The sequence below is a fragment of the Arachis hypogaea genome, chromosome 5 (assembly GCF_003086295.3).
Source record: "Arachis hypogaea cultivar Tifrunner chromosome 5, arahy.Tifrunner.gnm2.J5K5, whole genome shotgun sequence".
NCBI lineage: Eukaryota > Viridiplantae > Streptophyta > Magnoliopsida > Fabales > Fabaceae > Arachis > Arachis hypogaea.
In genome coordinates this window covers 9,569,405-9,589,741 of record NC_092040.1, presented here as the reverse complement: position 1 = coordinate 9,589,741, position 20,337 = coordinate 9,569,405, and the positions used below count along the sequence as shown (strand labels likewise).

General features: G+C 32.1%; 4 protein-coding genes across 4 annotated transcripts; all 4 read right to left on the bottom strand.

The window, feature by feature from the left end:
• Nucleotides 1-192: 192 nt before the first annotated feature.
• On the bottom strand, nucleotides 193-2,306 carry LOC112800650 (serine/threonine receptor-like kinase NFP). The gene has a single exon (XM_025843003.3). The coding sequence runs from the start codon at nucleotides 2,086-2,088 to the stop codon at nucleotides 301-303; it is 1,788 nt and encodes a 595-aa protein (XP_025698788.1). The 5' UTR covers nucleotides 2,089-2,306; the 3' UTR covers nucleotides 193-300.
• A 548-nt stretch (nucleotides 2,307-2,854) lies between these two features.
• On the bottom strand, nucleotides 2,855-5,392 carry LOC112800649 (pentatricopeptide repeat-containing protein At5g66631). The gene has a single exon (XM_025843002.3). It carries the CDS (start codon nucleotides 5,183-5,185, stop codon nucleotides 3,206-3,208), a length of 1,980 nt encoding a protein of 659 aa, XP_025698787.1. The 5' UTR covers nucleotides 5,186-5,392; the 3' UTR covers nucleotides 2,855-3,205.
• A 342-nt stretch (nucleotides 5,393-5,734) lies between these two features.
• LOC112800648 (cytochrome P450 71D8) lies at nucleotides 5,735-7,685 on the bottom strand. The gene is made up of 2 exons (XM_025843001.2): nucleotides 6,562-7,685; nucleotides 5,735-6,432 (listed from the first exon to the last, which is right to left on the bottom strand). The coding sequence occupies exons 1-2, from the start codon at nucleotides 7,474-7,476 to the stop codon at nucleotides 5,821-5,823; spliced, it is 1,527 nt and encodes a 508-aa protein (XP_025698786.1). The 5' UTR covers nucleotides 7,477-7,685; the 3' UTR covers nucleotides 5,735-5,820.
• A 3,512-nt stretch (nucleotides 7,686-11,197) lies between these two features.
• On the bottom strand, nucleotides 11,198-12,040 carry LOC112800647 (premnaspirodiene oxygenase-like; the record flags this gene model as incomplete). The annotated part of the gene is made up of 1 exon (XM_025843000.3): nucleotides 11,198-12,040. A coding segment is annotated over one exon (642 nt), but the record flags the coding sequence as incomplete, so codon positions are not given.
• Nucleotides 12,041-20,337: the final 8,297 nt, after the last annotated feature.

The window sequence follows — 20,337 nt, the reverse complement described above, 5'->3', positions numbered from 1 at the left end:
AGCTAAAAATTACTAGTTCAAAAAACACAGATAGTTGTTATTAACGTGGCTAGCCGCTAGCTATTGATTACGAGAAAAGAAATTCAAAATATTCTTTTTGTTATATATATCATATATGTCAACTTGAGAGAAATAAGCAGTCATTCCTCGACTACAAACAGATAAAGAATATAAGGGATGAAACAAAGAAACTTTAAAGCGACAATAAACTTGGACACTTATTAACAAAGCTTATAGGCAATAGTCATGTGAAGAAAACACTCTCTTGAACCTGAGAAACTGAATTACTTTCGTCACCAATTAACGTGCTGCTATGGGAGTAGCCACATGAGTAACCTCTGCTTCCAACGCAGAAGAAGTCAATGATCTCTCTAGTGCAGCTTGAGATGGTTGAGTGAGAAGGGAGAGGCCAAGAACAACTTCTGCCATGGTTGGTCTAGACAATGATACATCGGCCGTGCAATTCGCGGCCAACGTGACCAAGCTGAGAGCATAATCCACAGGGTAAAGGCACTCTAGCTTAGGATCCATCCATCTTCTCAGACACTCCTCCTTTTCCTTTTCGTCTTCCACTTCAAACATCTTCCTAATATCCTTCCACAGCATTACTACCTCGCCATCTGCCTTTGTTGTCATGGCTTTCTTGCCTGTCAGCAACTCAATGAGAACAACCCCGAAAGCAAAGACATCGATCTTGGAAATCATGGGATTCGTAGTAGTTCTGACCATGGAGAAGTTCCCTATCTTGGCCTTGAAGTTGGAGTCAAGAAGGATGTTACTTGTTGTGATGTCCCTATGGACTATTCTTGGATAAGTGTGCTCATGCAAGTATTGCAGACCCATGGCAACATCCAATGCTATGTTAATCCTCTGATACCATGTAAGCGAGGCCTTCAAAGACAACTTGGAGAAGAGCCACTCATCAAGGGACCCGTTATCAGCATACTCATAAACCAGGAAATGGTTTCCATCACTGTCTGAAGATACACCCATCAGTTTCACCAGGTTTCCATGATTCACCTTCTGCAGAATATTCAGCTCCTCAGAAACTACTTGATTCACTTTTTTCACTGCCAAGACCTGCCCTTCTATTTTGGCCTTGTAAACTGTGCCCCCAAGCTTGCACTGTTCGCTGAGATTCATGGTGGCTTTGATAACCTCATTGGCTTCATACACGGTTGGCTTACTCACGTAGCCTGAAACTCCAGAGAGTAGCTTATCTGCTGTCCCAGCAGATAAGTCTCTCCTATTCAAAGTCCTCTTTCTCTGATAAAGATAAGCATAAACCATTGATATTACTATAACAGCAACAACAAGGGTGAACCCCAGGCTAATACTAATTATAACAGGGATTTGAATGCTTCTCTTTCTTCCATGTGAAGCCTCGGGTTGAGTAAGAACTGGCAACTTCGTCACAGGAATTAAAACCGGAAGATAGGTTGCAGCTGTGAAGTTTCCACCGTAGTTGTTTTCGGACAATATGTCCACCGGCGATGCACCAAACTTGGCTGCTACAGAGGAAACATTGTCATTGTTCTGCCACACATAGGTGATCATATATTCTATCCCTTTCTGTAACTGTTTCTTAGAAGGGCACCTGCAGAATAAAGGGAACAATACTTTCACACCTATTGGCAGCAGAACTGGATTCAAATCTGGGTTTGAATTGTTGACAGCACGCCAATTTGTGAGATTCTCATATGTTGTTTTTGAGACAATGTCGTACACATCACCCTGCCTTAGCTCATAGGTAATATTGGCGAAAGATTGGTTTTGAGTGCAACCACAAGTGACAGGTATCAGTAAGACTTGGCCTGGAACCAGCTTGTCACCCTCATTCTTTATGTTACTTGCTCTTGCAATGGATAAAGGGCTGGTGTCAAATATGTCAGATATGTTAGAAAGGCTCAAGAAGTTTGGAGATTTAGCAATGTATGTCACATATGTTCCACAGGATGAAGGTGAATCCACTGGGCATGAAAAGTCTGTTCCATTAACCTGTTGTGATTGAGTTGGGATGCTGGTGACGGAGAACAACATGAATGCAAGAAAAATACTACTTGAGAGAGAGGGTAGAAAGAAAGCCATTTTTCTGAAGTTGAGTAGGAGGGAAAGAACATAAAGGAAACTTTTATTATCAGAAGTCAAAGACACTCATGATTTTTGGTGATATGGAGGATTCTTTGTCAATAAAATAGCCTTTGGTTTAACAGAAGAGTTATTGGTATATTGTTTTACCATATCTATTCCTAATTATTTATGCAGTGATATCAAATTCCCAAGTAAGTCTAAGATTATATGTTAAGGAAAACATTGACTTTACATATATCAATAGTATGCTATTCATGCGCACAGCAGAGTATAATAAAATGCCAATGAAGATTCCAGGATGGTCATTTTTAACTTTTCTGCAAAGAATCTCCAATTTGAGATATCATAAGAGAAAATTCTGATGCCAATTCCATGTCTATCTATCACTAGACCACGCCTTAAAATGTAGTGTCTCCACAAGATTTATACGTGCTAAAAGGATTGGGGTCAAATGAATTTTATAAGAATTACTACCTACACTGCATACAATTTTTCATAAGCATTATTTTACACTTGCATTTTTTTCCTGGTTTCATATTTTTTGAAATAGCTTCTTGAATATTTGAGTGCGGCTTTCATGCTTCACGGTGTCGGTTCATATACGTGATTCCATCTATCTAATCGAAAACAATAGAATAAGAGATTTTGTAATCTACCTACTACTGTTTAGAGAAAGATAAGCAAAAGAAACTTGCAACATGATAATCAACGTCAATAAAAATTGCAACAAATAATGTACTACAAATTTAAAAGTCAGCAACCATGTTTGAATGTGGTTCTCCACATATCAACTAGTCATTCATTAATGATGATTAAGCAAAGTTAATTTCAGGCACTTGACTAATAAGTAATTACATACAAAGAAACCTACACTAGCCAGTACAACAAGGGCTCACTTTTGAATATTAACTGATGCTCTGGTCAAAACAAGTTTGCAGAACACAAATATTTACTGAAAACTGAAATTTTAAACAATATTTTGCATCCCTTACCACCTCCTCCCTTCAAATCCCAAGTTAAGGGATTCTGTATGTTTCATACCTGTTAGAGTGTGTGCTGAAGTTTGATAAACGAAGAAACCAAAAATCTATCATATCAGACCCCGTCTATAACTCTAGCCACCATTTGAAGGAAAACAATCGGAATAAAGATTATAAACTTTTGAGAGATCAGCAGAGCTGACAGTCCATTCATGACCACGCAATGCATGCGGAAGTACCACATTTACTTCCTCACAACTCTCTTCAATAGCTGCAGCTTCTCTTCGTCTCCCTTCTTTCCAGAGGCTTTTCACTAGCAATTCTTTTGTGGCAGAATCAGGCATCAGACCTGAATTCCTCATATCTTCAAATAGCCTCCATGCTAGTGCAGCTCTTTTTGACTTGCAGTAACCTTGGATAAGCACCTTATAGAGATAAGCATCTGGCTCCACACCACACTGCCTAACCATTGCAAAGAGTCTCTGCACTGTTTTTATATCCCCAAGGTTCGAAAAATAGTGCATTAGTCCTGAAAAAGTTTGCATATCAGGGCAAATATCATTCAAGATCATCTGATCGAGTATATCCAGGGCATCGGAATTCCTTCCACATTTGGTTAATGTTCTTAAGAGAGAAGAATACAAAAGCATCAGATTAGATTTTGATATGGGCCCACAAAGTATTCGAACATCATTGAAAACCTTTAGAGCAGCATCAGCATTTTTTGAAATCCCATAAAAGTCGATGATTAGCCTGATGGTGCTGAATGGCAGTCTCATTTCCTCCATTCTGATTTTGGAGATGAGCCTATCAACCAATTCAGTACGACCATGGCGTGCTAGAAGGGTCATAATTCTTTGTACTGTGTATATATCATGCGTGAAACCTGGTTGACAAGCAACCCAACAGAAGAAATTCCATGCGGTTTCTGGTGACTTGAAACTTCTAAGTATCTTGCAGACCAACCTGGTTGTCCACACAAAGTTTGCACCCTCAAGTGCCGATACCTCATCAGGACTCCAATTCTGTAAGGCACTAGCCAAAGCATGTGGATCCATCCATGGTTTTAACTGAACCTCATCAGTATGATCACATTGACTAGCATGGCTTACATTTTCATCTTCATCCTCTTCCTCATCATCAACATATCTTTCTACAGAATATATCACATTCTTTATTCTTTCATCTTGCAGAGTTTCCCTGAACAATAAGACACTCTCTTTGAGAAATCCTTCCTCCTGCATCTTCTGAAGCAACAAACACATTGCTCGACTTGGCAGTATACCATCAATTTGCATTTCATCAAGCAAGGTTTTCACTTCATCAAACCGTTTGCAGGCAATGAAACAGTCAATCAGAACAGTGTACTGTTTCAAAGTGCGTTTGATCCTCATTGAAGGCAGCATTTTAAAAACCTCCAATGCTTCCAATACTTTTCCAGATTTTACAAGGTGCTCAATTACTATACTATAGCTTCTGCAATTAGGAAGCAATCCTTCATCAATCATCCTATAGAATGATCTTACAACTTCATAGTCCTTCCCCATTTGCGCAGAAAGAGCCATGACAATGTTATAAGACTCAGTGCAGACACGGTTGTTGGCAAGCCTATACTCATCCCAAACAGCAAGAACAGAATCAAGGTCCCCAGCAGCAGCATGCCAGTTCATGAGATTCATGAAGCTGATCTTAACATTGCCGAACTGTTTGGCACGAATAGCATCAATGAGGGAGTTGAGCTCAGAGGTTCGACCAGACTTGGCAAGAACAGTAGCAAGAGCATGAAGGGTGCGTTGGGTATGCGAAAAACGGGGACTTTCCTGAAGGGCATTGAGAAAAGAGAAAGCAGAGTCGGCGGAAGGAGCAGAACGCAGGGCCTGAGTGATAACGAAGGAATCAAGAAGACGATCGTTCAGGAGAGTGGAGAGTGAGTTGGGGTTGTTCGAGCGCAGAGAGAGTCGAATGGAGTCAATGAGCTTGGCACGGTAGAGGTAGTGAGAGACTCTGTTGGGAAAGGGATTGCGGGCATAGGAACGAACTTGTTGCAATTGCAGGGTTAACCTGTTGGCGAGGTTAACCTTGCAGAAGAACAAGATCCTGAACCGCATGGTCATTAACTGGGTGAGGCAAAGAATCAAACACCTGGTGTGCGCGCATCTGGAACAAGACACTGAGTGTGTTTTTTTTTTTTTTTTTTTTTTTTTTGTGGACTTGGAACAAAACACTGGGTGTGTCTCTGTGATAGGATTGGATTAATTTAGAACCATTTTACCTTTTTTTTAAAAATTTTGTTAGCCTTGACTTTACTACCGGGCCACATCAAAGTCCAACAAATAAAGAACAAAAGAAGTTCAATAATAAGTTAATAACCACGATGGTTGGATTGGTCTAGTAGTTAACTCACTAATCTGTTTAAGAGTTTGAATTGTGCCTTATGCATGCAGCAACCCATTAGCTAGCAGTAAATTCTTAAATGGAGTTCAATACCGCGGCGAATTAATCCTTAACTTGTCTAGTTGGGAGATACGGTAGAAAACAAAAAAAAAGTTCAATAATAAATATTTGAGTATATTCAACAAAAAATATTTTATTAAATATTTTAAAAAATATTGAGTATACTATCAGAATAATTCTAAAAATTTATTGAAAACCAGAACTATCGATTTAGAATCTCCGAAGGCTGATGGTTTATGACTTTATTCTAAATATTTTATTTCTTGACCACGGATATAAACTTGGTTCTTATTTATTACATAACAAGAGAAGGAATCAAGCACAAGTCATTTTTCCTTTCCATTGCTAATCCAAAGTGTTCAGTCATGTCCAAATCCTCAGGTTTGATGGCACCAGGGAGTTCCCAGTTGAAGTGATAGAGTAAGAGAGCCAAAGGGAACATAATGGTGGCTAAACCAAATGCTATGCCAGGGCATATTCTCCTTCCAGCACCAAATGGTAAATACTCAAAGCTAGTCCCTCTGAAACCAATAGAACAATTGCCATCAAACCTCTCTGGGATAAACTTCTCTGCATCATGCCAATACTCTGGGTCTCTTCCCATGGCCCACGCGTTCACCATTACTCTTGTCCCCACACCTATTTCATACCCTCCAATCGTGTTTCTCTCTGTGCATTCTCTAGGGATCAACAAAGGTGTAGGTGGATGTAACCTCAGTGTTTCTTTCATCACTGACTTTAAGTAACTTAGTTTATCCACATCACTTTCATGGATTCTTTGCTTTCCTCTAAATGCTTCTCTTACCTCCGCTTGTGACTTCGCCATCACTCTTGGATTCCTAACCATTTCAGACATAGCCCATTCTAACGTTGATGCTGAAGTATCAGTTCCAGCAGCAAATATGTCCTGAACAATAAACAAACCATTTTTATGTACCTAATTAGATCTTTAACACAGAATCGAAAGGAAAAAAGTATTAAGATCTAATTGTAAACTTGACGAAATTACAGGATAATTAAACCTTTACTAACTAACCATAATCACAGCTTTGATGGTGTTGGTTGTTATGTGAAACTGGTGAGTAGTACTGCTATTTTTGTGGAGTCTCAAAAGAACATCAACAAGATCTTCCTCCTCCTTTGGATTATCACTACCAACGTTCACTTGCTTGTGCTGATGCTCCGTAATTATGTTGTCGAAGATCTTCTCAAGCTTCTTCTTCATCCTCCCCAGTTTGAACTTCATCCCAGTCACATAATACAGAGGCTTGACGGAAGGAAACAAATCACCCAAATAAAACCCACTCCCCATTTCTATGGCCTTCCTTATCAGACTTATAAACTCGTCAATCTCATTCTTGTCTTCGGGTATCTTTCCAAATGCAGATCTGAAAACAGAAGCACTTATCAACGAAAAAATCATGGTTTTGAGATTCACTGCTGAACCTGAGGACTCCCGAATCGATTCGATGAATTTCGCTGACTCTTCTTCTCTGACACGAGAGAGAGACCGAACCCTTTCAACACTTAGAAGCTCCAACGTACATATCTTTCTCAGTTGTCTCCACATTTCACCGCACGGAGCGAAAGCAATATCTGAAGAACCAAAGCTGAAACTCTCAGCAGCAAGAATACGTGGGCGCTTCAGAAAACACGAGTCATGGGTTTTGAGTATCTCCATGGCAAGCTCCGGGGAGGATATAACCACCGTAGGGTTTTCACCGAGCTTGAGGTGCATGATGGGTCCATATTTTTTGGCTAGTTCTCTGAAAGAACGGTGTGGAAGTGAACCTGCTGCTGCAAGCTGGTGAAGGTTCCCAATGATGGGTAACTTTCTTGGGCCAGGTGGCAGTTTCTGGGTGAGGTTATAATTAAGAACATGCATGATGAGCATTAACAGTAAGAATATAATGATAATAAGCACTAATAAGAAGTAGGATTCAGATTCCATGTTACTTTAGATAGTTGGATCTCATGTGTTCGTTTCTATATAGATGAAGGGTCTTATTTATGGAATAAATCCTGAACATAACCAGATAATTCAACTGCTGTGTTGAAGTTAAGATTATTATTAATAATTTTTTTTAATTTTTTAATTTTTTTTAATTGAAAACATTAATATGTGTTGCAGATGACATGTTAGTTGATGCAATATGCAATGATTTCTCGTAAGTGAACAAAGGGTATTAGCAAAAAATCAGCCAAATATTTTTGGATGAATCCAAAATTTCTACGAGTTAATATATATGGATATTTCTTCTGTTAAGTATCAGAATGTTTCTTTTTCATATTAAATGAATATTTTTTTATATATTTTTCGAATTTTTTTGAATTGCAAATATAAATGTCTCTATTTTTTAAAATTTTATATTTTTTTAAATTTTATAGATATTTAATTATTTTTGCTAAAATATAATTAAATGTTTCTTTTGTTAAGTATTAAGCTATTTTTTTATGTTTTTTTTATATTTTTATAATTGTTTAAAGACTCCTTTTAGCTAAGATCACGTGTATAGTTTATCAAAATGGCACTTAATGTCCTAAAACAATGTGTACACTTTAAGATTACAAGCTATAGCTTTACAAGTACACTTTGGAAAGGCTTTGTACTTGAGCTTTTTTGGTGGTTTGTGCTAGTAGGTAGAGTTAACATCAAGGAGAGGTTGACTAAACTCGGAGTTAACATTCAGAGTGATAGCAATTGTGTGTTGTGTACCAAGGTAATCGAATCGGCTGAACATCTATTTCTTCGATGTGAGGTAACTTGGCAGGTGTGGTGTAATTGGGTGCGGTTGTTTCGGCGGGAGTGGATCATTCCTGAAACCATTAAAGAGATGTTTGAGAGTTGGCGTGGTATGCAAAATAGACAACAAGGGCAGAAGGTGTGGATGACAGCATTCTTTGCAATGATATGGAACATATGATTGAAACGTAATGCACGGATCTTCAATAATACCAGGACAAGCATTGAGGTAATTCAAACAAGGACGATGTTAAGTTTCACAGAGTGGTGTGGGGAGGGATCCGGTGTGAGGCTGTTGGCAGTCCTGGATTGTCAGGAGAGTAGTGTACTTTGGGTGTTGCTATGTATGTCTATGCTCTTTTTTATGTATGCTCTACTTTAATGTGTTGAGCTTCCTTTATTTCAAAAAAAAATAATTGTGTACAAGATAAAATCTCTTCATACAATATGATGAAAACTCAAAAAAGAGCGTGTCCAAACACAAAAGGGACACGTTCTATGGAAGGAATTAGATCATAGTCAAGAAATTTCCAGAAGAATATAAAAAACCAAAAAAATATGAATACAACTTTTCACATCACTATTACTGTGAAAAGAAAAATTTTTTTATAAATTTTAATTAGATTTAGTTAATCAATTTTAAATTTTTTAAATTTTAAATTTAAAAATTTTTAAATTAATTAATTATTAATATAAATTAATATAATTTTATTTAGTTTTTAGCTGTTGATTCCTTATACTTTTTCTTGTTTCATTTTTCATTAAGAACCATTATTAAATCTATATGACTATATCAGACGGTATACTTTTCAAACGGATTTGACTATCAATTTTTCTGGTATTGCTAAGTTTAGCAGTGGGGTCTTTTTTCTTCCTTTTCCATTTATACCATAAGGATATATTAGGACTTTGGAGAAGAAAAATAGGTGAAAATTCAAAAGGTTATATTTACAATAGCTACTAGTAGATGGCTATGGGGGCTATAGCTATATATTGACTAGCCAAGAAGAAAGTAACACGTATAGGAATAACGATTTAATTAGAAAGTTTGATTTGTAGTAAATTAAGTTTAAAGCTTAAAGCAATGATAATAATTTTATATTTTTCATCTTAAAGATATATCATGTAGTTTTTCATTTGAATAATATTAAATCAATTTGTAATAAGAGTACAACAAAAATTTGTTCATCACCTTCTTTTGGTTAGGAGAGAGACTATAATTTGTGAGAATTATTCACGTAAAGACGCTTAAAATATTTTTTTTAAATATTTTTTAATAATTAAAATTTCACCTATATAATCTATCAAGTTGTATTATTTTTGTTAAAATTAGACTAAACAAACCTATTTGACTAAAAAATTAATAAATCAAATTTTAAACTGATCTAAATTAATATTTATTTTTATAATAAATGACTATAATATTCTTATTATAAAAAATGACTAAAATACTTTTATTATAGTTATTAATTTTAAAAATCCTAAATTCTATCTATGACGGCATAAAGAGAAGAGAAGAGTTATGATTTAGAGTTTTTAAAATATATATATATATATAGACATATTTTAAGTATTTTTTATAATAAGGATATTATAATCATTTTTATAAAAAAATATTAATTTAGATTAATTCAAGATTTTGTTTATCAATTTTCCGGTCAAATCGATTTATTTGGTCTAATTTTGAATAAAATAACATAATTTAATCAATTATATAGATTAAATTTTAATTATTAAAAAAATATTTTTAAAAAAAGACGTTTTAAACGTCTTTGTGTGAGTGACTCCCATAATTTGTTCTTATGGTTTTGGTGAAGACAAGTGTAGAAAAAGAAATTGTTCAAGAATTAATTAGTTGAGCAAGAAAAACAAGATTAATTAACTGTTAGCTTAGAGAGGTTATGTTTCTGTTTTAGGAAAGGGTAGTCAGTTGAGTTCAGCCAATATATATAATGTGCTAAGGGTGTGAACTTAGATTAGTTAGAATTCTGATATGAATACTTTGTGCATCACCTCCTTTGAGTAATGCAAGTTTCTGTTTTTCATTCAATCACAAAACTCCGACTGCTAATTTTCCGATCTTGTTCGAGCTCTCTGTGTTTCTTGAAGCTCAAGTCACTGTGTCAAAATCTCTTCAATGCCAAACTCTCTTCCCTGCCCGCGGAGGCTTTATAAAACTTCTTCGGGCCCGGAGGTCGGCAGTCTAGCTTTGTAATGTACATTTTCATGCAAACATAACCATGAGAAGGGTAACAACTTGCTAGTTGCTAGTACTAGAGCCTCTCTTATATTCCATTACAAAGAAGCCAAAACACAAATAACAAAAATTTAATTATTTAACATATAGTCCATAAAACATAAATATTAATCATTATTATTATTAATAAATCTTTATTCTCTTTCGTATATAAATTTTTTTAATTAATAACCTTAACAAGTTTTGTATGTTAAACACTAAGTACTTATTATTATTATTGGACTACAATATCATGATGTAAATGAGACTAAATTTTTAAAGTGGTCTTTTAAATTTATAATTTGTATCGATTTAGTCCTTTAAATTTAAAATTTATTATACTAATCTTTAAGATTTAACTCTAAGCATTATATTGATCATATTTTTGCCTTAATTAAGTACCAAAATAAAATATCATCATTTACTCCTATATCTAGTGTGACAAGGTAGAGCTTATTTAGTATTCTATTCATTAACTCAATGCCAAAAAGAATACATAGACTAATATGATATATGAAGTTAGATCTCGAACACTAATATAATCAATTTTAAATTTAAAAGACTAAAATAATAAAAACTGTGAATCTCATGGACCATTATTACAGAGATTTAGCCTATAAATGGTGGTCCTGGAGAAAACCAAAAACTAGTTGAGAATATGATGATGAAATTATGGATCATAAAGAGTGGGAATGACGCATAATTTCTTAGTGTAGTTTACACTTCTCTGCATAATTTCTGTTGAAGAGTATTGTTCATACAAGACTCTTCAAGATACATATTTAGCTGAGTTCTTATTATTATATTACATATTTAACTAGAATACCATGGTATTCAATTATGAATGTGGGTAACTGGAACAAAAAACAAGATGAGAATATGACGATGAAGAAGTTATGGTTGATAAGGAGTGGCAATGACGCACAAGGGATGTTTTCTTGCAATGGCCAAGCCAGGGACTTCAGTCATGTCGAGATCTTCAGGCTTCATGCCATCGGGGAGTTGCCAATTGAAATGGTAAAGTAAGAGAGCCAAAGGAAGTGTAATGCTGGCCACACCAAAATTCATACCAGGACAGATTCTTCTTCCTCCCCCAAATGGTAAATACTCAAAGTTATTCCCTTTGTAATCCAATGAACTATCTTCAAATCTTTCAGGTATGAAACTCTCAGCATCATGCCAGTATTGGGGATCTCTTCCAATTGCCCACACGTTCACCATCACTCTCGTCTTCACTGGTATATCATACCCCTGAATGTTGGTTGCTTCAGTGCATTCTCTAGGGATCAACAATGGAGTTGGACAGTGTAACCTTAGTGTCTCCTTCACCACTAGCTTCAAGTAACTTAGTTCTTCAATATCACTTTCATGAATTGTTTTCTTTCCTTTAAGTGCTTCCCTTAATTCGGCTTGTAACTTTGCCATCACTCTTGGATTCTTCATCATTTCTGACATGGCCCATTCTAATGTTGCTCCTGAGGTATCCATTCCAGCAGCAAATATGTCCTGTAAACAGTTGATTTTCTTTTCTTTAGTTTTTTAGTTTTGAAAAATAAAAAACACCAAAAAATACTAAAAAATGAAAGAAAGAAAGAAGCAATTAGTAAAATACTAAAAAATTGAGAGGATTCATTTTCGAAAAAATTTATTGTATTATACACATGAAAGACGGTGTCTTATTCACGACAAGCTAACAAAATTAGATGATAATTTTTTTATTTTATATAAATTTGTTATATATTTGAATTATTATTAATTAATTTTTTATTTTTATATTAAAAAAGTTGACATTCTAATAATGTTTTTATAAATTTTCCGTACTTCAATTTCTTTCTATAAATTGTATAGAGATTTCAGTTTAGCATCTTTTAAAATTTTTATTTAGTTTTTTTTACAAAATTAATTCTTATCCATGTTCTAATTCTGCCGTTAGTTATATATCTCATCGGTGTTGTGTATGTCTTTCTATATATATATATATATATTAATATTAAAACTAATTAATAAAAAATAAATAGATAAAAGTTTTTCTTTTATATTATAAAATATAAAATATTACAAATATTGTTTTTTTATTTTTTTTATTTTTCACAGTATCCCCCAACCCGACAGGTCAAGGATTAATCTGTCGCTGAGCTTCATTTAAGGGTCCATCACTGACCAATGGGTTGCTGTATGCATAAGGTGGGATTCGAACCCCGACACTTGCTTAAACGGACGAATGAGCTGATTACTCGACCAACCCAAATTGGTTACAAATATTGTTTTTCTAATGGAATACGTAACCAAAATTAAAAAAAACATGTTGTCTTAACAATAGTTTTCTGATAATTAAATAGGGATACTAGGAGAATCTAAACTCTAAAGTATAAGAGAAGCCGAACCTTTTCTTTTTTGTCAAGACTGAAGAATCTCTATTGTTATAGAACATATTAGATAACCCATATTTTTTTATTGTTTTTATTTATTTTTATTTTTTATTTAAGTTAGTAATCATTCATTTTTTTTTTTGACACTCAAAATGTTGACTCTTAAAAAACTTCATTGTAATACTTATACCATACATACACGAAACAAAACAAGTCAACAACTGCTTATAGCAGGTGGCGTCATGCATTAGAAAGGCTTGGCCCCAAGTCAAGTTATCCAAAATGTATGGTATGTTTGAGTTTCAGTTGAAAACGTCAGAATTAGTGCAATTAGTCAATTACATAATTTGTTTCTAACCACTAATTTTTTAAAAAAATTATGACTAATTTAAAAAAATTTCATAAAAACAGTATTTAACACAAGTTAATTAAATATATTTATCATGTATTATTATTGGATTAATTTTAAATTTTTTAAAATTTAATTATTAAAAATATATTTAAAACAAATAAAAAATTTTTAGAATAAAAATAAAATAAAATAAAACTTAATATTATTTTAAAAAATTTTAATAAATTTTAAGGGCAAAAATATGTTTTACCCAAAACAAATTAAGAGGCTAAATACAAAAGACAATGAATGCTATTTGGATATGATCTGTTTGTAATAATTTGAGGCATAACAAAAACGATTATTTTGATTTTGGGAGTGCCTGTTTGTAAATACCTTTTATCATCTTATTGCATTGGCCGAGTATTGCTTCACCAAAAAAGCTAAGGTCTTACTAATTTCAACTGTTTTTATCAGTCATTATTTCTGCCACGAATACAATATCATCGTTAACCTTAATTAGAACATAATCTATATTGAAATGTAAATATATAAATAACAAGCTAAGGTAAATTTGTATTTTTTATCTCTCTGTTGTATTAAATATCTTAATTATCAAATGCAACACTTCAAATGTCTACATTCAATTTTTATAAACACAAACTCACTAGACATCCCCGAATAATTTTTTGGGGGATCTAGGATCTTACTCTTGTTTTTTCCAAAACTTTTTTTTGTCTATATATTCTGGATATTAATAGCTAAAATAATTTCAAATAGGTATATATATTATCACTCAGTGTCAGACAAAATTAAACAGCCTTGGGATTAGTTTGCCAAAGGATTAAAATATGCAAGCCTATATGTCTAGGCTTGATAGAATGAATATGAATATCACCTTATCCTTATCCTCCAACATTTGTTTACAGACAATGGCTCAAATTAATTATATAAATATTCGTCTAAAATGTCTTTATTTCCCCGTTTTGGACTTGCCTTTCATAAGCCAATTCATGCATGGTTGACAGCTGAAAGACTAGAGTATATTTTGTAATGCCATAATGAAAGTGATCCATAGAAAATAATAATTTAGTTGGTTGCATTATGGATAAATATTCAAGGGGTTGAGTTTTGAGGATGTTGACGGACTAATATATGGTATAGAAAATATTGAGTGAATATATAATATTGTTATTTTAAGTCTGAAAAATATTGTTATAAATATGATTTATACTGATAGTAGTATTTCTAAGCAGTTTTTAAAGCAATTAAAATTTTTTCAATTATAACGGCCAACAAAACAATGGATGAATAAAAATTAAGAAGAGAAAAAAAATAATAGTGGATGTTTCAAATTCTTTTATATTTTTAAATTGAAAAAAAAGTACAGGTAGATAATGAAAATATTAAACAATGTAAACAATTGATATATTGGATATTCAATTCATCACTAGGTGTGTAGATGATTATCCTAATATTAATATTTAGGTAGATAATTTAAGGGTGTAGTATATTTTTACTTTATTAGGTCAATTTTAAAACTTATTATTCATAAAGTCATTGTCTACCTAGTAAAATCTAATTGAAAATGACATTACGAATGCGGTTGCACTAGAAAATTAACTAATAGTAGCCAACTAAAGCCAACTAGTTAAAAAATAGAAGGTTTATTATAAAAAAGCAAAAATAACTCTTCACTATTTTAATTTTTTGAATTTTAAAACTAAAAATACAAAGAATTAATTTGAGTTGGCTTATGTTGTAGTTGACTTTCTATACTTTTTCTTAAAAATATGGACACGAAGTGATAGTATCTACCTCTAATAAACAAAATAAAAAGAAAATATTGGAAAAGCTATCCAAAAACAAAAGGATAAATGAAAATTGAAAAATAAACGTTGATAGCTAGATAATGAAATGTGTGCAATATTTTCTTAATAATTCCTTTAATTTTATGTAAATTTATTTTAAACAATGAGATTGGACTTTATTTAAAATATGTTCTAACAAATTATGTTATACGATATGTTGATATAGTATTAATAAAACCGAAAAATGCCATCACTGTTTGGACAATGGAATATGGGTAGCCAACAAAATTCCCCAGAGGTGAGGGGTCCGAAGGGTACGAAAGGCGCAGAGTTTGGAACATTTTTCATTATTGGCTTTGCCGGATCCAAGAATGAATTAAATAAAATTTAAAAATAATAAATTTTAATAATTTTTAACTAATATTTTTGTTATTACATATTTTCGATATTGAAACAGGGATAATGGGTCTTGACTGGTGTAAGAGGTTTATGATTTTTGGTTGAAAAAGTGGTTCAATATTTTTTTCGTTTCTTGAATTTATTGTGAATCTGAATTTTATTTAAAAATTTATCGTTAATCAATAAATTATTGTATATATAAGATAAAATTAAATTTGTGATATTTATATAAGTAGACTAGTAAATTAATTATTAGAACAATCTAAATTGGTTTAAAGTGACTCAATATTAATATTAGAAAAAGATGAAAAACTAACTTATTTTTTCAATACTTTTTCACTTTTATTTTTCGTCTCTTTTAATAATTGTGTATCTATTCTGTATGGCTGATTGTTAATTAAAAAATAGTTAACTATCCAACAAAACCATTAATATTATGAGGAAATTGTTTACAGCTGTAACAAGCCTGTGGTGGTACGGTTATAAATAATAAAAAACAAAACTAGTCAGAATGGCCATGCAATGAATGTTGTACATAGGTCCAACACTTTAGTTTATAAAATAAACCAATGCAATGAGATGAATTAAACTTGTGCATAGTGCATACAGTAGAAATTTCCAGTTATATATGTGCATTTCATATTTAGCTTTGTAAGTGATCTGATCTTATGAGTCTCCAAACAGCATCAATATAACAATAAGATGACTTTTTGTTTTGTATGTATTCATCACTTTTAAGTGTGGTTTCTGTTCCATCTTATGCTAATATCGTTCTGACTTCTAAATAAATATTGCACATTCAAAATGAGGCACATCCACATTTCTCGCGTGCACACATAATTACTCATACGAAACTATTTAACATAGAACTTTGCTAGGTAGATAATGACTTTTATGAATAATGTGAATAATGAGCTTTAAAATTAGTTCAATAAAATAAAAAATTACCTACCTAAATCTTAATATTAGAATAATCATCCGTACATTTAGTCAACATCAGATATATCCATTGTTCACATTATTTAGTATTTTTATTGTGTACCTATACTTTTCTTTTTAACATAATATATGTTAACATCTTAACTATAAATTTCATACAAAGACATTTTGATATGAGTATCGGTCTCATTTGTTTTGTAACGTCGTTGAGGTCTGTACTTGGTTGATGACATAACAATGGCAAATGTGATGAGTCAGCATGGAGTGCAAAGATTATGGCTTTTATGGCTGAATAGGTTGTTTATATGGGCCATGATTATTCTGCTATATATGACTGATCGAGAATGGGGGATGAGTGAGTGAGGTCACACGGAGTTTGGTAAATCACACATTAGGTTGTCACTAATTAATATGACAAGTTTAGTAACTAGATAATGTAGCTGTTGCGATGTGATTCGCCATGCCAAATCCAATTTAATTTGAAATAGACTAATGCTACCTAATATCTTTGGCCCCTTCACATTTTAAGACTTGGAATTTTTACAGCATCGTCAAATTTAGGAGTTTAAAAACAGTTAACATTGTTCAAACTTACTGTCACATTGAAACATTCATATTTAATTAGGTCTACATAAGAGTTATCCATGCAGTACAACATTCTTATTTAATGTGATTCTTATATCAAACAGAGATGCAAGTATGAGCAATAAGCAAAGGATCAATCTTAGAGACAGCCATTAGTGAGTTTACATATTTGGAGATTAATTCTAGTTGAAATTGACCTAGAAGCAACATGCATTTGCATAACCGGAAATGTGGGGGAGAAAAAACAGTGTCATTCTAGTTGAAGTTAATTAAAGGAGTCCAATCCAATCCTCTGTAACGAAAACAGAGCATTCTAGTGGCATTATAATATATTCAAAGTAGTTGATATTTAGGCTGCGTTTGGTTACGAGAATATAATAAGATAAGACACTGAAAACAATATATAAAAGATAAAGATATAAAAATTAGTGTTCTTTTATTATATTTAGTAATAAATTAGAATAAATTATAAATGTTCAATTTATTCTCATTTTTTTATTCAAAAAATTTAAAAAAATATAATAATAAAAAATACAATTATAAAAATTAATAAAATTAATAAAAGAAAAATAAAAAAACCTTATTTCTTATTTGTATTTCTATGTTATTTATGTTAGGATAGATACAAAATATATTAATTTATATGTCTTTAGAGTCTAGACACTAACCTTAAACTCTGTCAATATATTTTCTGTGAAACATGATTTTATGTCTTTGTATCTCTATCTCAATGTCAGTGTCCGTGTCTATAAATAAATACAGCCTTACATACAAAAAGTACCAACAAACTCTCGTTCACTAAATTGTGTTGAGTATATGGATGTTAATTATTAGGTTAATTATTAGGTGAATTATGTGTGTGGTTATGAAATTTTGATAATATTTAAAAGTATAGCAAAAACTGATATTATATTTAAATTCTTTGACAATATTTTTAATTTAATCATATTTTTAATTTTAATTTTTCTACAATTAAAAAATGTACAACCTTAATTTTAAGTAATTTTAAGTCTTGTCAAAGATTTGTAATTATCTTCGCACATAGACATCATTCAATGTACCAAATTATTATTGTATGTTATCATGAATCACTAGTAAATGATATACAATATGTAAAGTTGATTAACTTTTATGTTGCAGAGGCAGTACAGAATTGAAGTTGAAGGTTGTAGGGGAGCTTAAAGAAAGAAACTGAAGTACAAATAATTGGAATGCATGATTGGTTAACAAGGTTTGAATGCGAAGGAAAGCCAGCTAATAGAGTCCGAAAGGTGCAGATGGAAGTGGTCAAAAACATGGGATGGGTCATGGTAGTAGACTAGTAGGTGAGGGGCAAGTAGCGGTTTCGATGTGGGGCTGGCTCATGTTCATCATCAAAGTTCAACCTCCTCGATTGACACTAAACAAGTTGCATTATAAGTTTATAACATTACAAGTACACCAACAAGAACCTGCTATACATCTATCTATCTTGTTGGACATGTCAAACCCTTCAACTTATTTGGTATTGCTTCTTCATCAGCATGGGTTAACCTAATTATGAGATGGCTCCATTGACCTGTCTCGTACAATGTAAATGCCTCCTAATTAGTTCATAATGCGGTAAAAAAAAATTTAAAATAAATACTCAAATTAGTTTTTCAAAAAATTATAGATCAGATACTTGAATTTCTGATAAAAATTTGAATCTTTTAAAGTTTGAATTTCACTTTAAAGAATAAAGTGTAATTTCTCGCAATTAATTTTATAAGTGAGACCAATAATAACTATGAAAGAAAAACTATTCGAGAGTAAAAGATCACATTTTACTCTCTAAAATGAAATTCAAATTTTAGAGGATCCAAATCCCTCTAGTAAAAGTTTATTCTTTAAAAGTTTTGAAAATTATTGTTATTATATAGATCAGTTCCTATATTATTTTAAAAAATGACAAATTTGTCTTATAATTATTCATATTCTGATCCAAAATAAAATCAGTCCATTAAGGATAAAATTCTATCAAGAGCGACATCTTCCACCCAATCTTTTAAGAAGTCAGACGCGAAACAGAAATTCATCCATATTTATCAGATTAAATAACTATCTTTTCTAAATTTCTTCTACTATCTCTACCTCATTCATAAGGTTAGATTTCAACAAATTTCAAGAAACAATTTTCCACCTATAAAGATGAAACTATGGTTATCTTCTTTATTATGAATATACTGACATCCTTCAAATATGTTTAAGTCCTAATTTACTAAAAACCTACTCAAAATCCTTGCTAACTTAAACATCGAAGTCTCTTGCAGGAACTATACCTACTTTTTTACGAAGAATTCAAACAACGGCACCTAAACTCCACTACAAGTCGGACGCTGCTCCTACAGAAACTTAGACTTCACGTACAGACTCAAAAAATAATCTAATTTCAAGTAACCCTCAAAATAATAATAATAATTGTTAGAATTTAATTGTCTTATAATAAAATTTATTAAAAATTTGATTAAAAATATCTGAGAGACTAATCTGTAGTGCGTCCCATCTAAAATTCTTTGCAGATTAATTTAGATATTTATTCACATTTTTATTTTATTTTAGTTTAGGATAGGATGGGATCCTTTATTTATATTTGTGGGAGCCTTAGTGGATTTTTACTTTATGAATTTTTGTTGGGCTGGACCAAGTTGGAATGTACTTGGGCCTTCTCGTACTCTCCTCAAATGATGCAATTTCTTGACAAAAATACTGACTCAATTTGAATTTATTGTGGTGGTTGCCATCAATTTGTATAGATAAGAAAAAAAAGTGTTAGATTCATTGCTTCTTTTTCTTTCATTTTCACTTTTAACTCTAGCAATATAAACTCACTTCTTTTAATTATATTTTGGAACTTTACACTTAAAAAGGGTTAAATACTATTTCTGAAAAGAAAAATAGTTGCATAGTGTTTGTTTTCTTTTGTTCTTTCTCCATTTACCCAAAAGAAAAAGAGAGAAAAAAAAATGTCGTGATAACAATGTGGATGACTATGATTTGGGCGGCCAACCTTCTCAAGACTGAAGGAATCAATTTTCAAGAGAAATTACATTTAATAATGTTTGACAATGTAACCTTATTATGTATATAAATAGAGGTTTTGCCTCTAACAAAACACACAAGCAATAACAAAACATTCTTATTTTTCTCTTTTTTTCATGCACTATAATATTATTTTCTTCTCTCTCTGGGTGTTAGTATATAAGTATTAATATATAATATTAGTACATTTCTATTAGTGTAAGATATTGAAGTGGTGATTATTATTATTAAAATTATCTATTTACATATCTTTATTTTATATTTAGTACATCTTTTATTTATTTTACAACACGTTATCAGCATGAAGCTCTAACGAAGTTTTGGGAAGACTTCAGGTAA

Bases quoted from the DNA above. Each gene is read 5' to 3' on its own strand.
- LOC112800650 (XM_025843003.3), bottom strand. From the start codon at position 2,088: ATGGCTTTCTTTCTACCCTCTCTCTCAAGTAGTATTTTTCTTGCATTC.
- LOC112800649 (XM_025843002.3), bottom strand. From the start codon at position 5,185: ATGACCATGCGGTTCAGGATCTTGTTCTTCTGCAAGGTTAACCTCGCC.
- LOC112800648 (XM_025843001.2), bottom strand. From the start codon at position 7,476: ATGGAATCTGAATCCTACTTCTTATTAGTGCTTATTATCATTATATTC. The intron at 6,433-6,561 runs GTTAGTTAGTAA...TTTATTGTTCAG, and splicing joins CCATCAAAGCTGTGATTATG to GACATATTTGCTGCTGGAAC.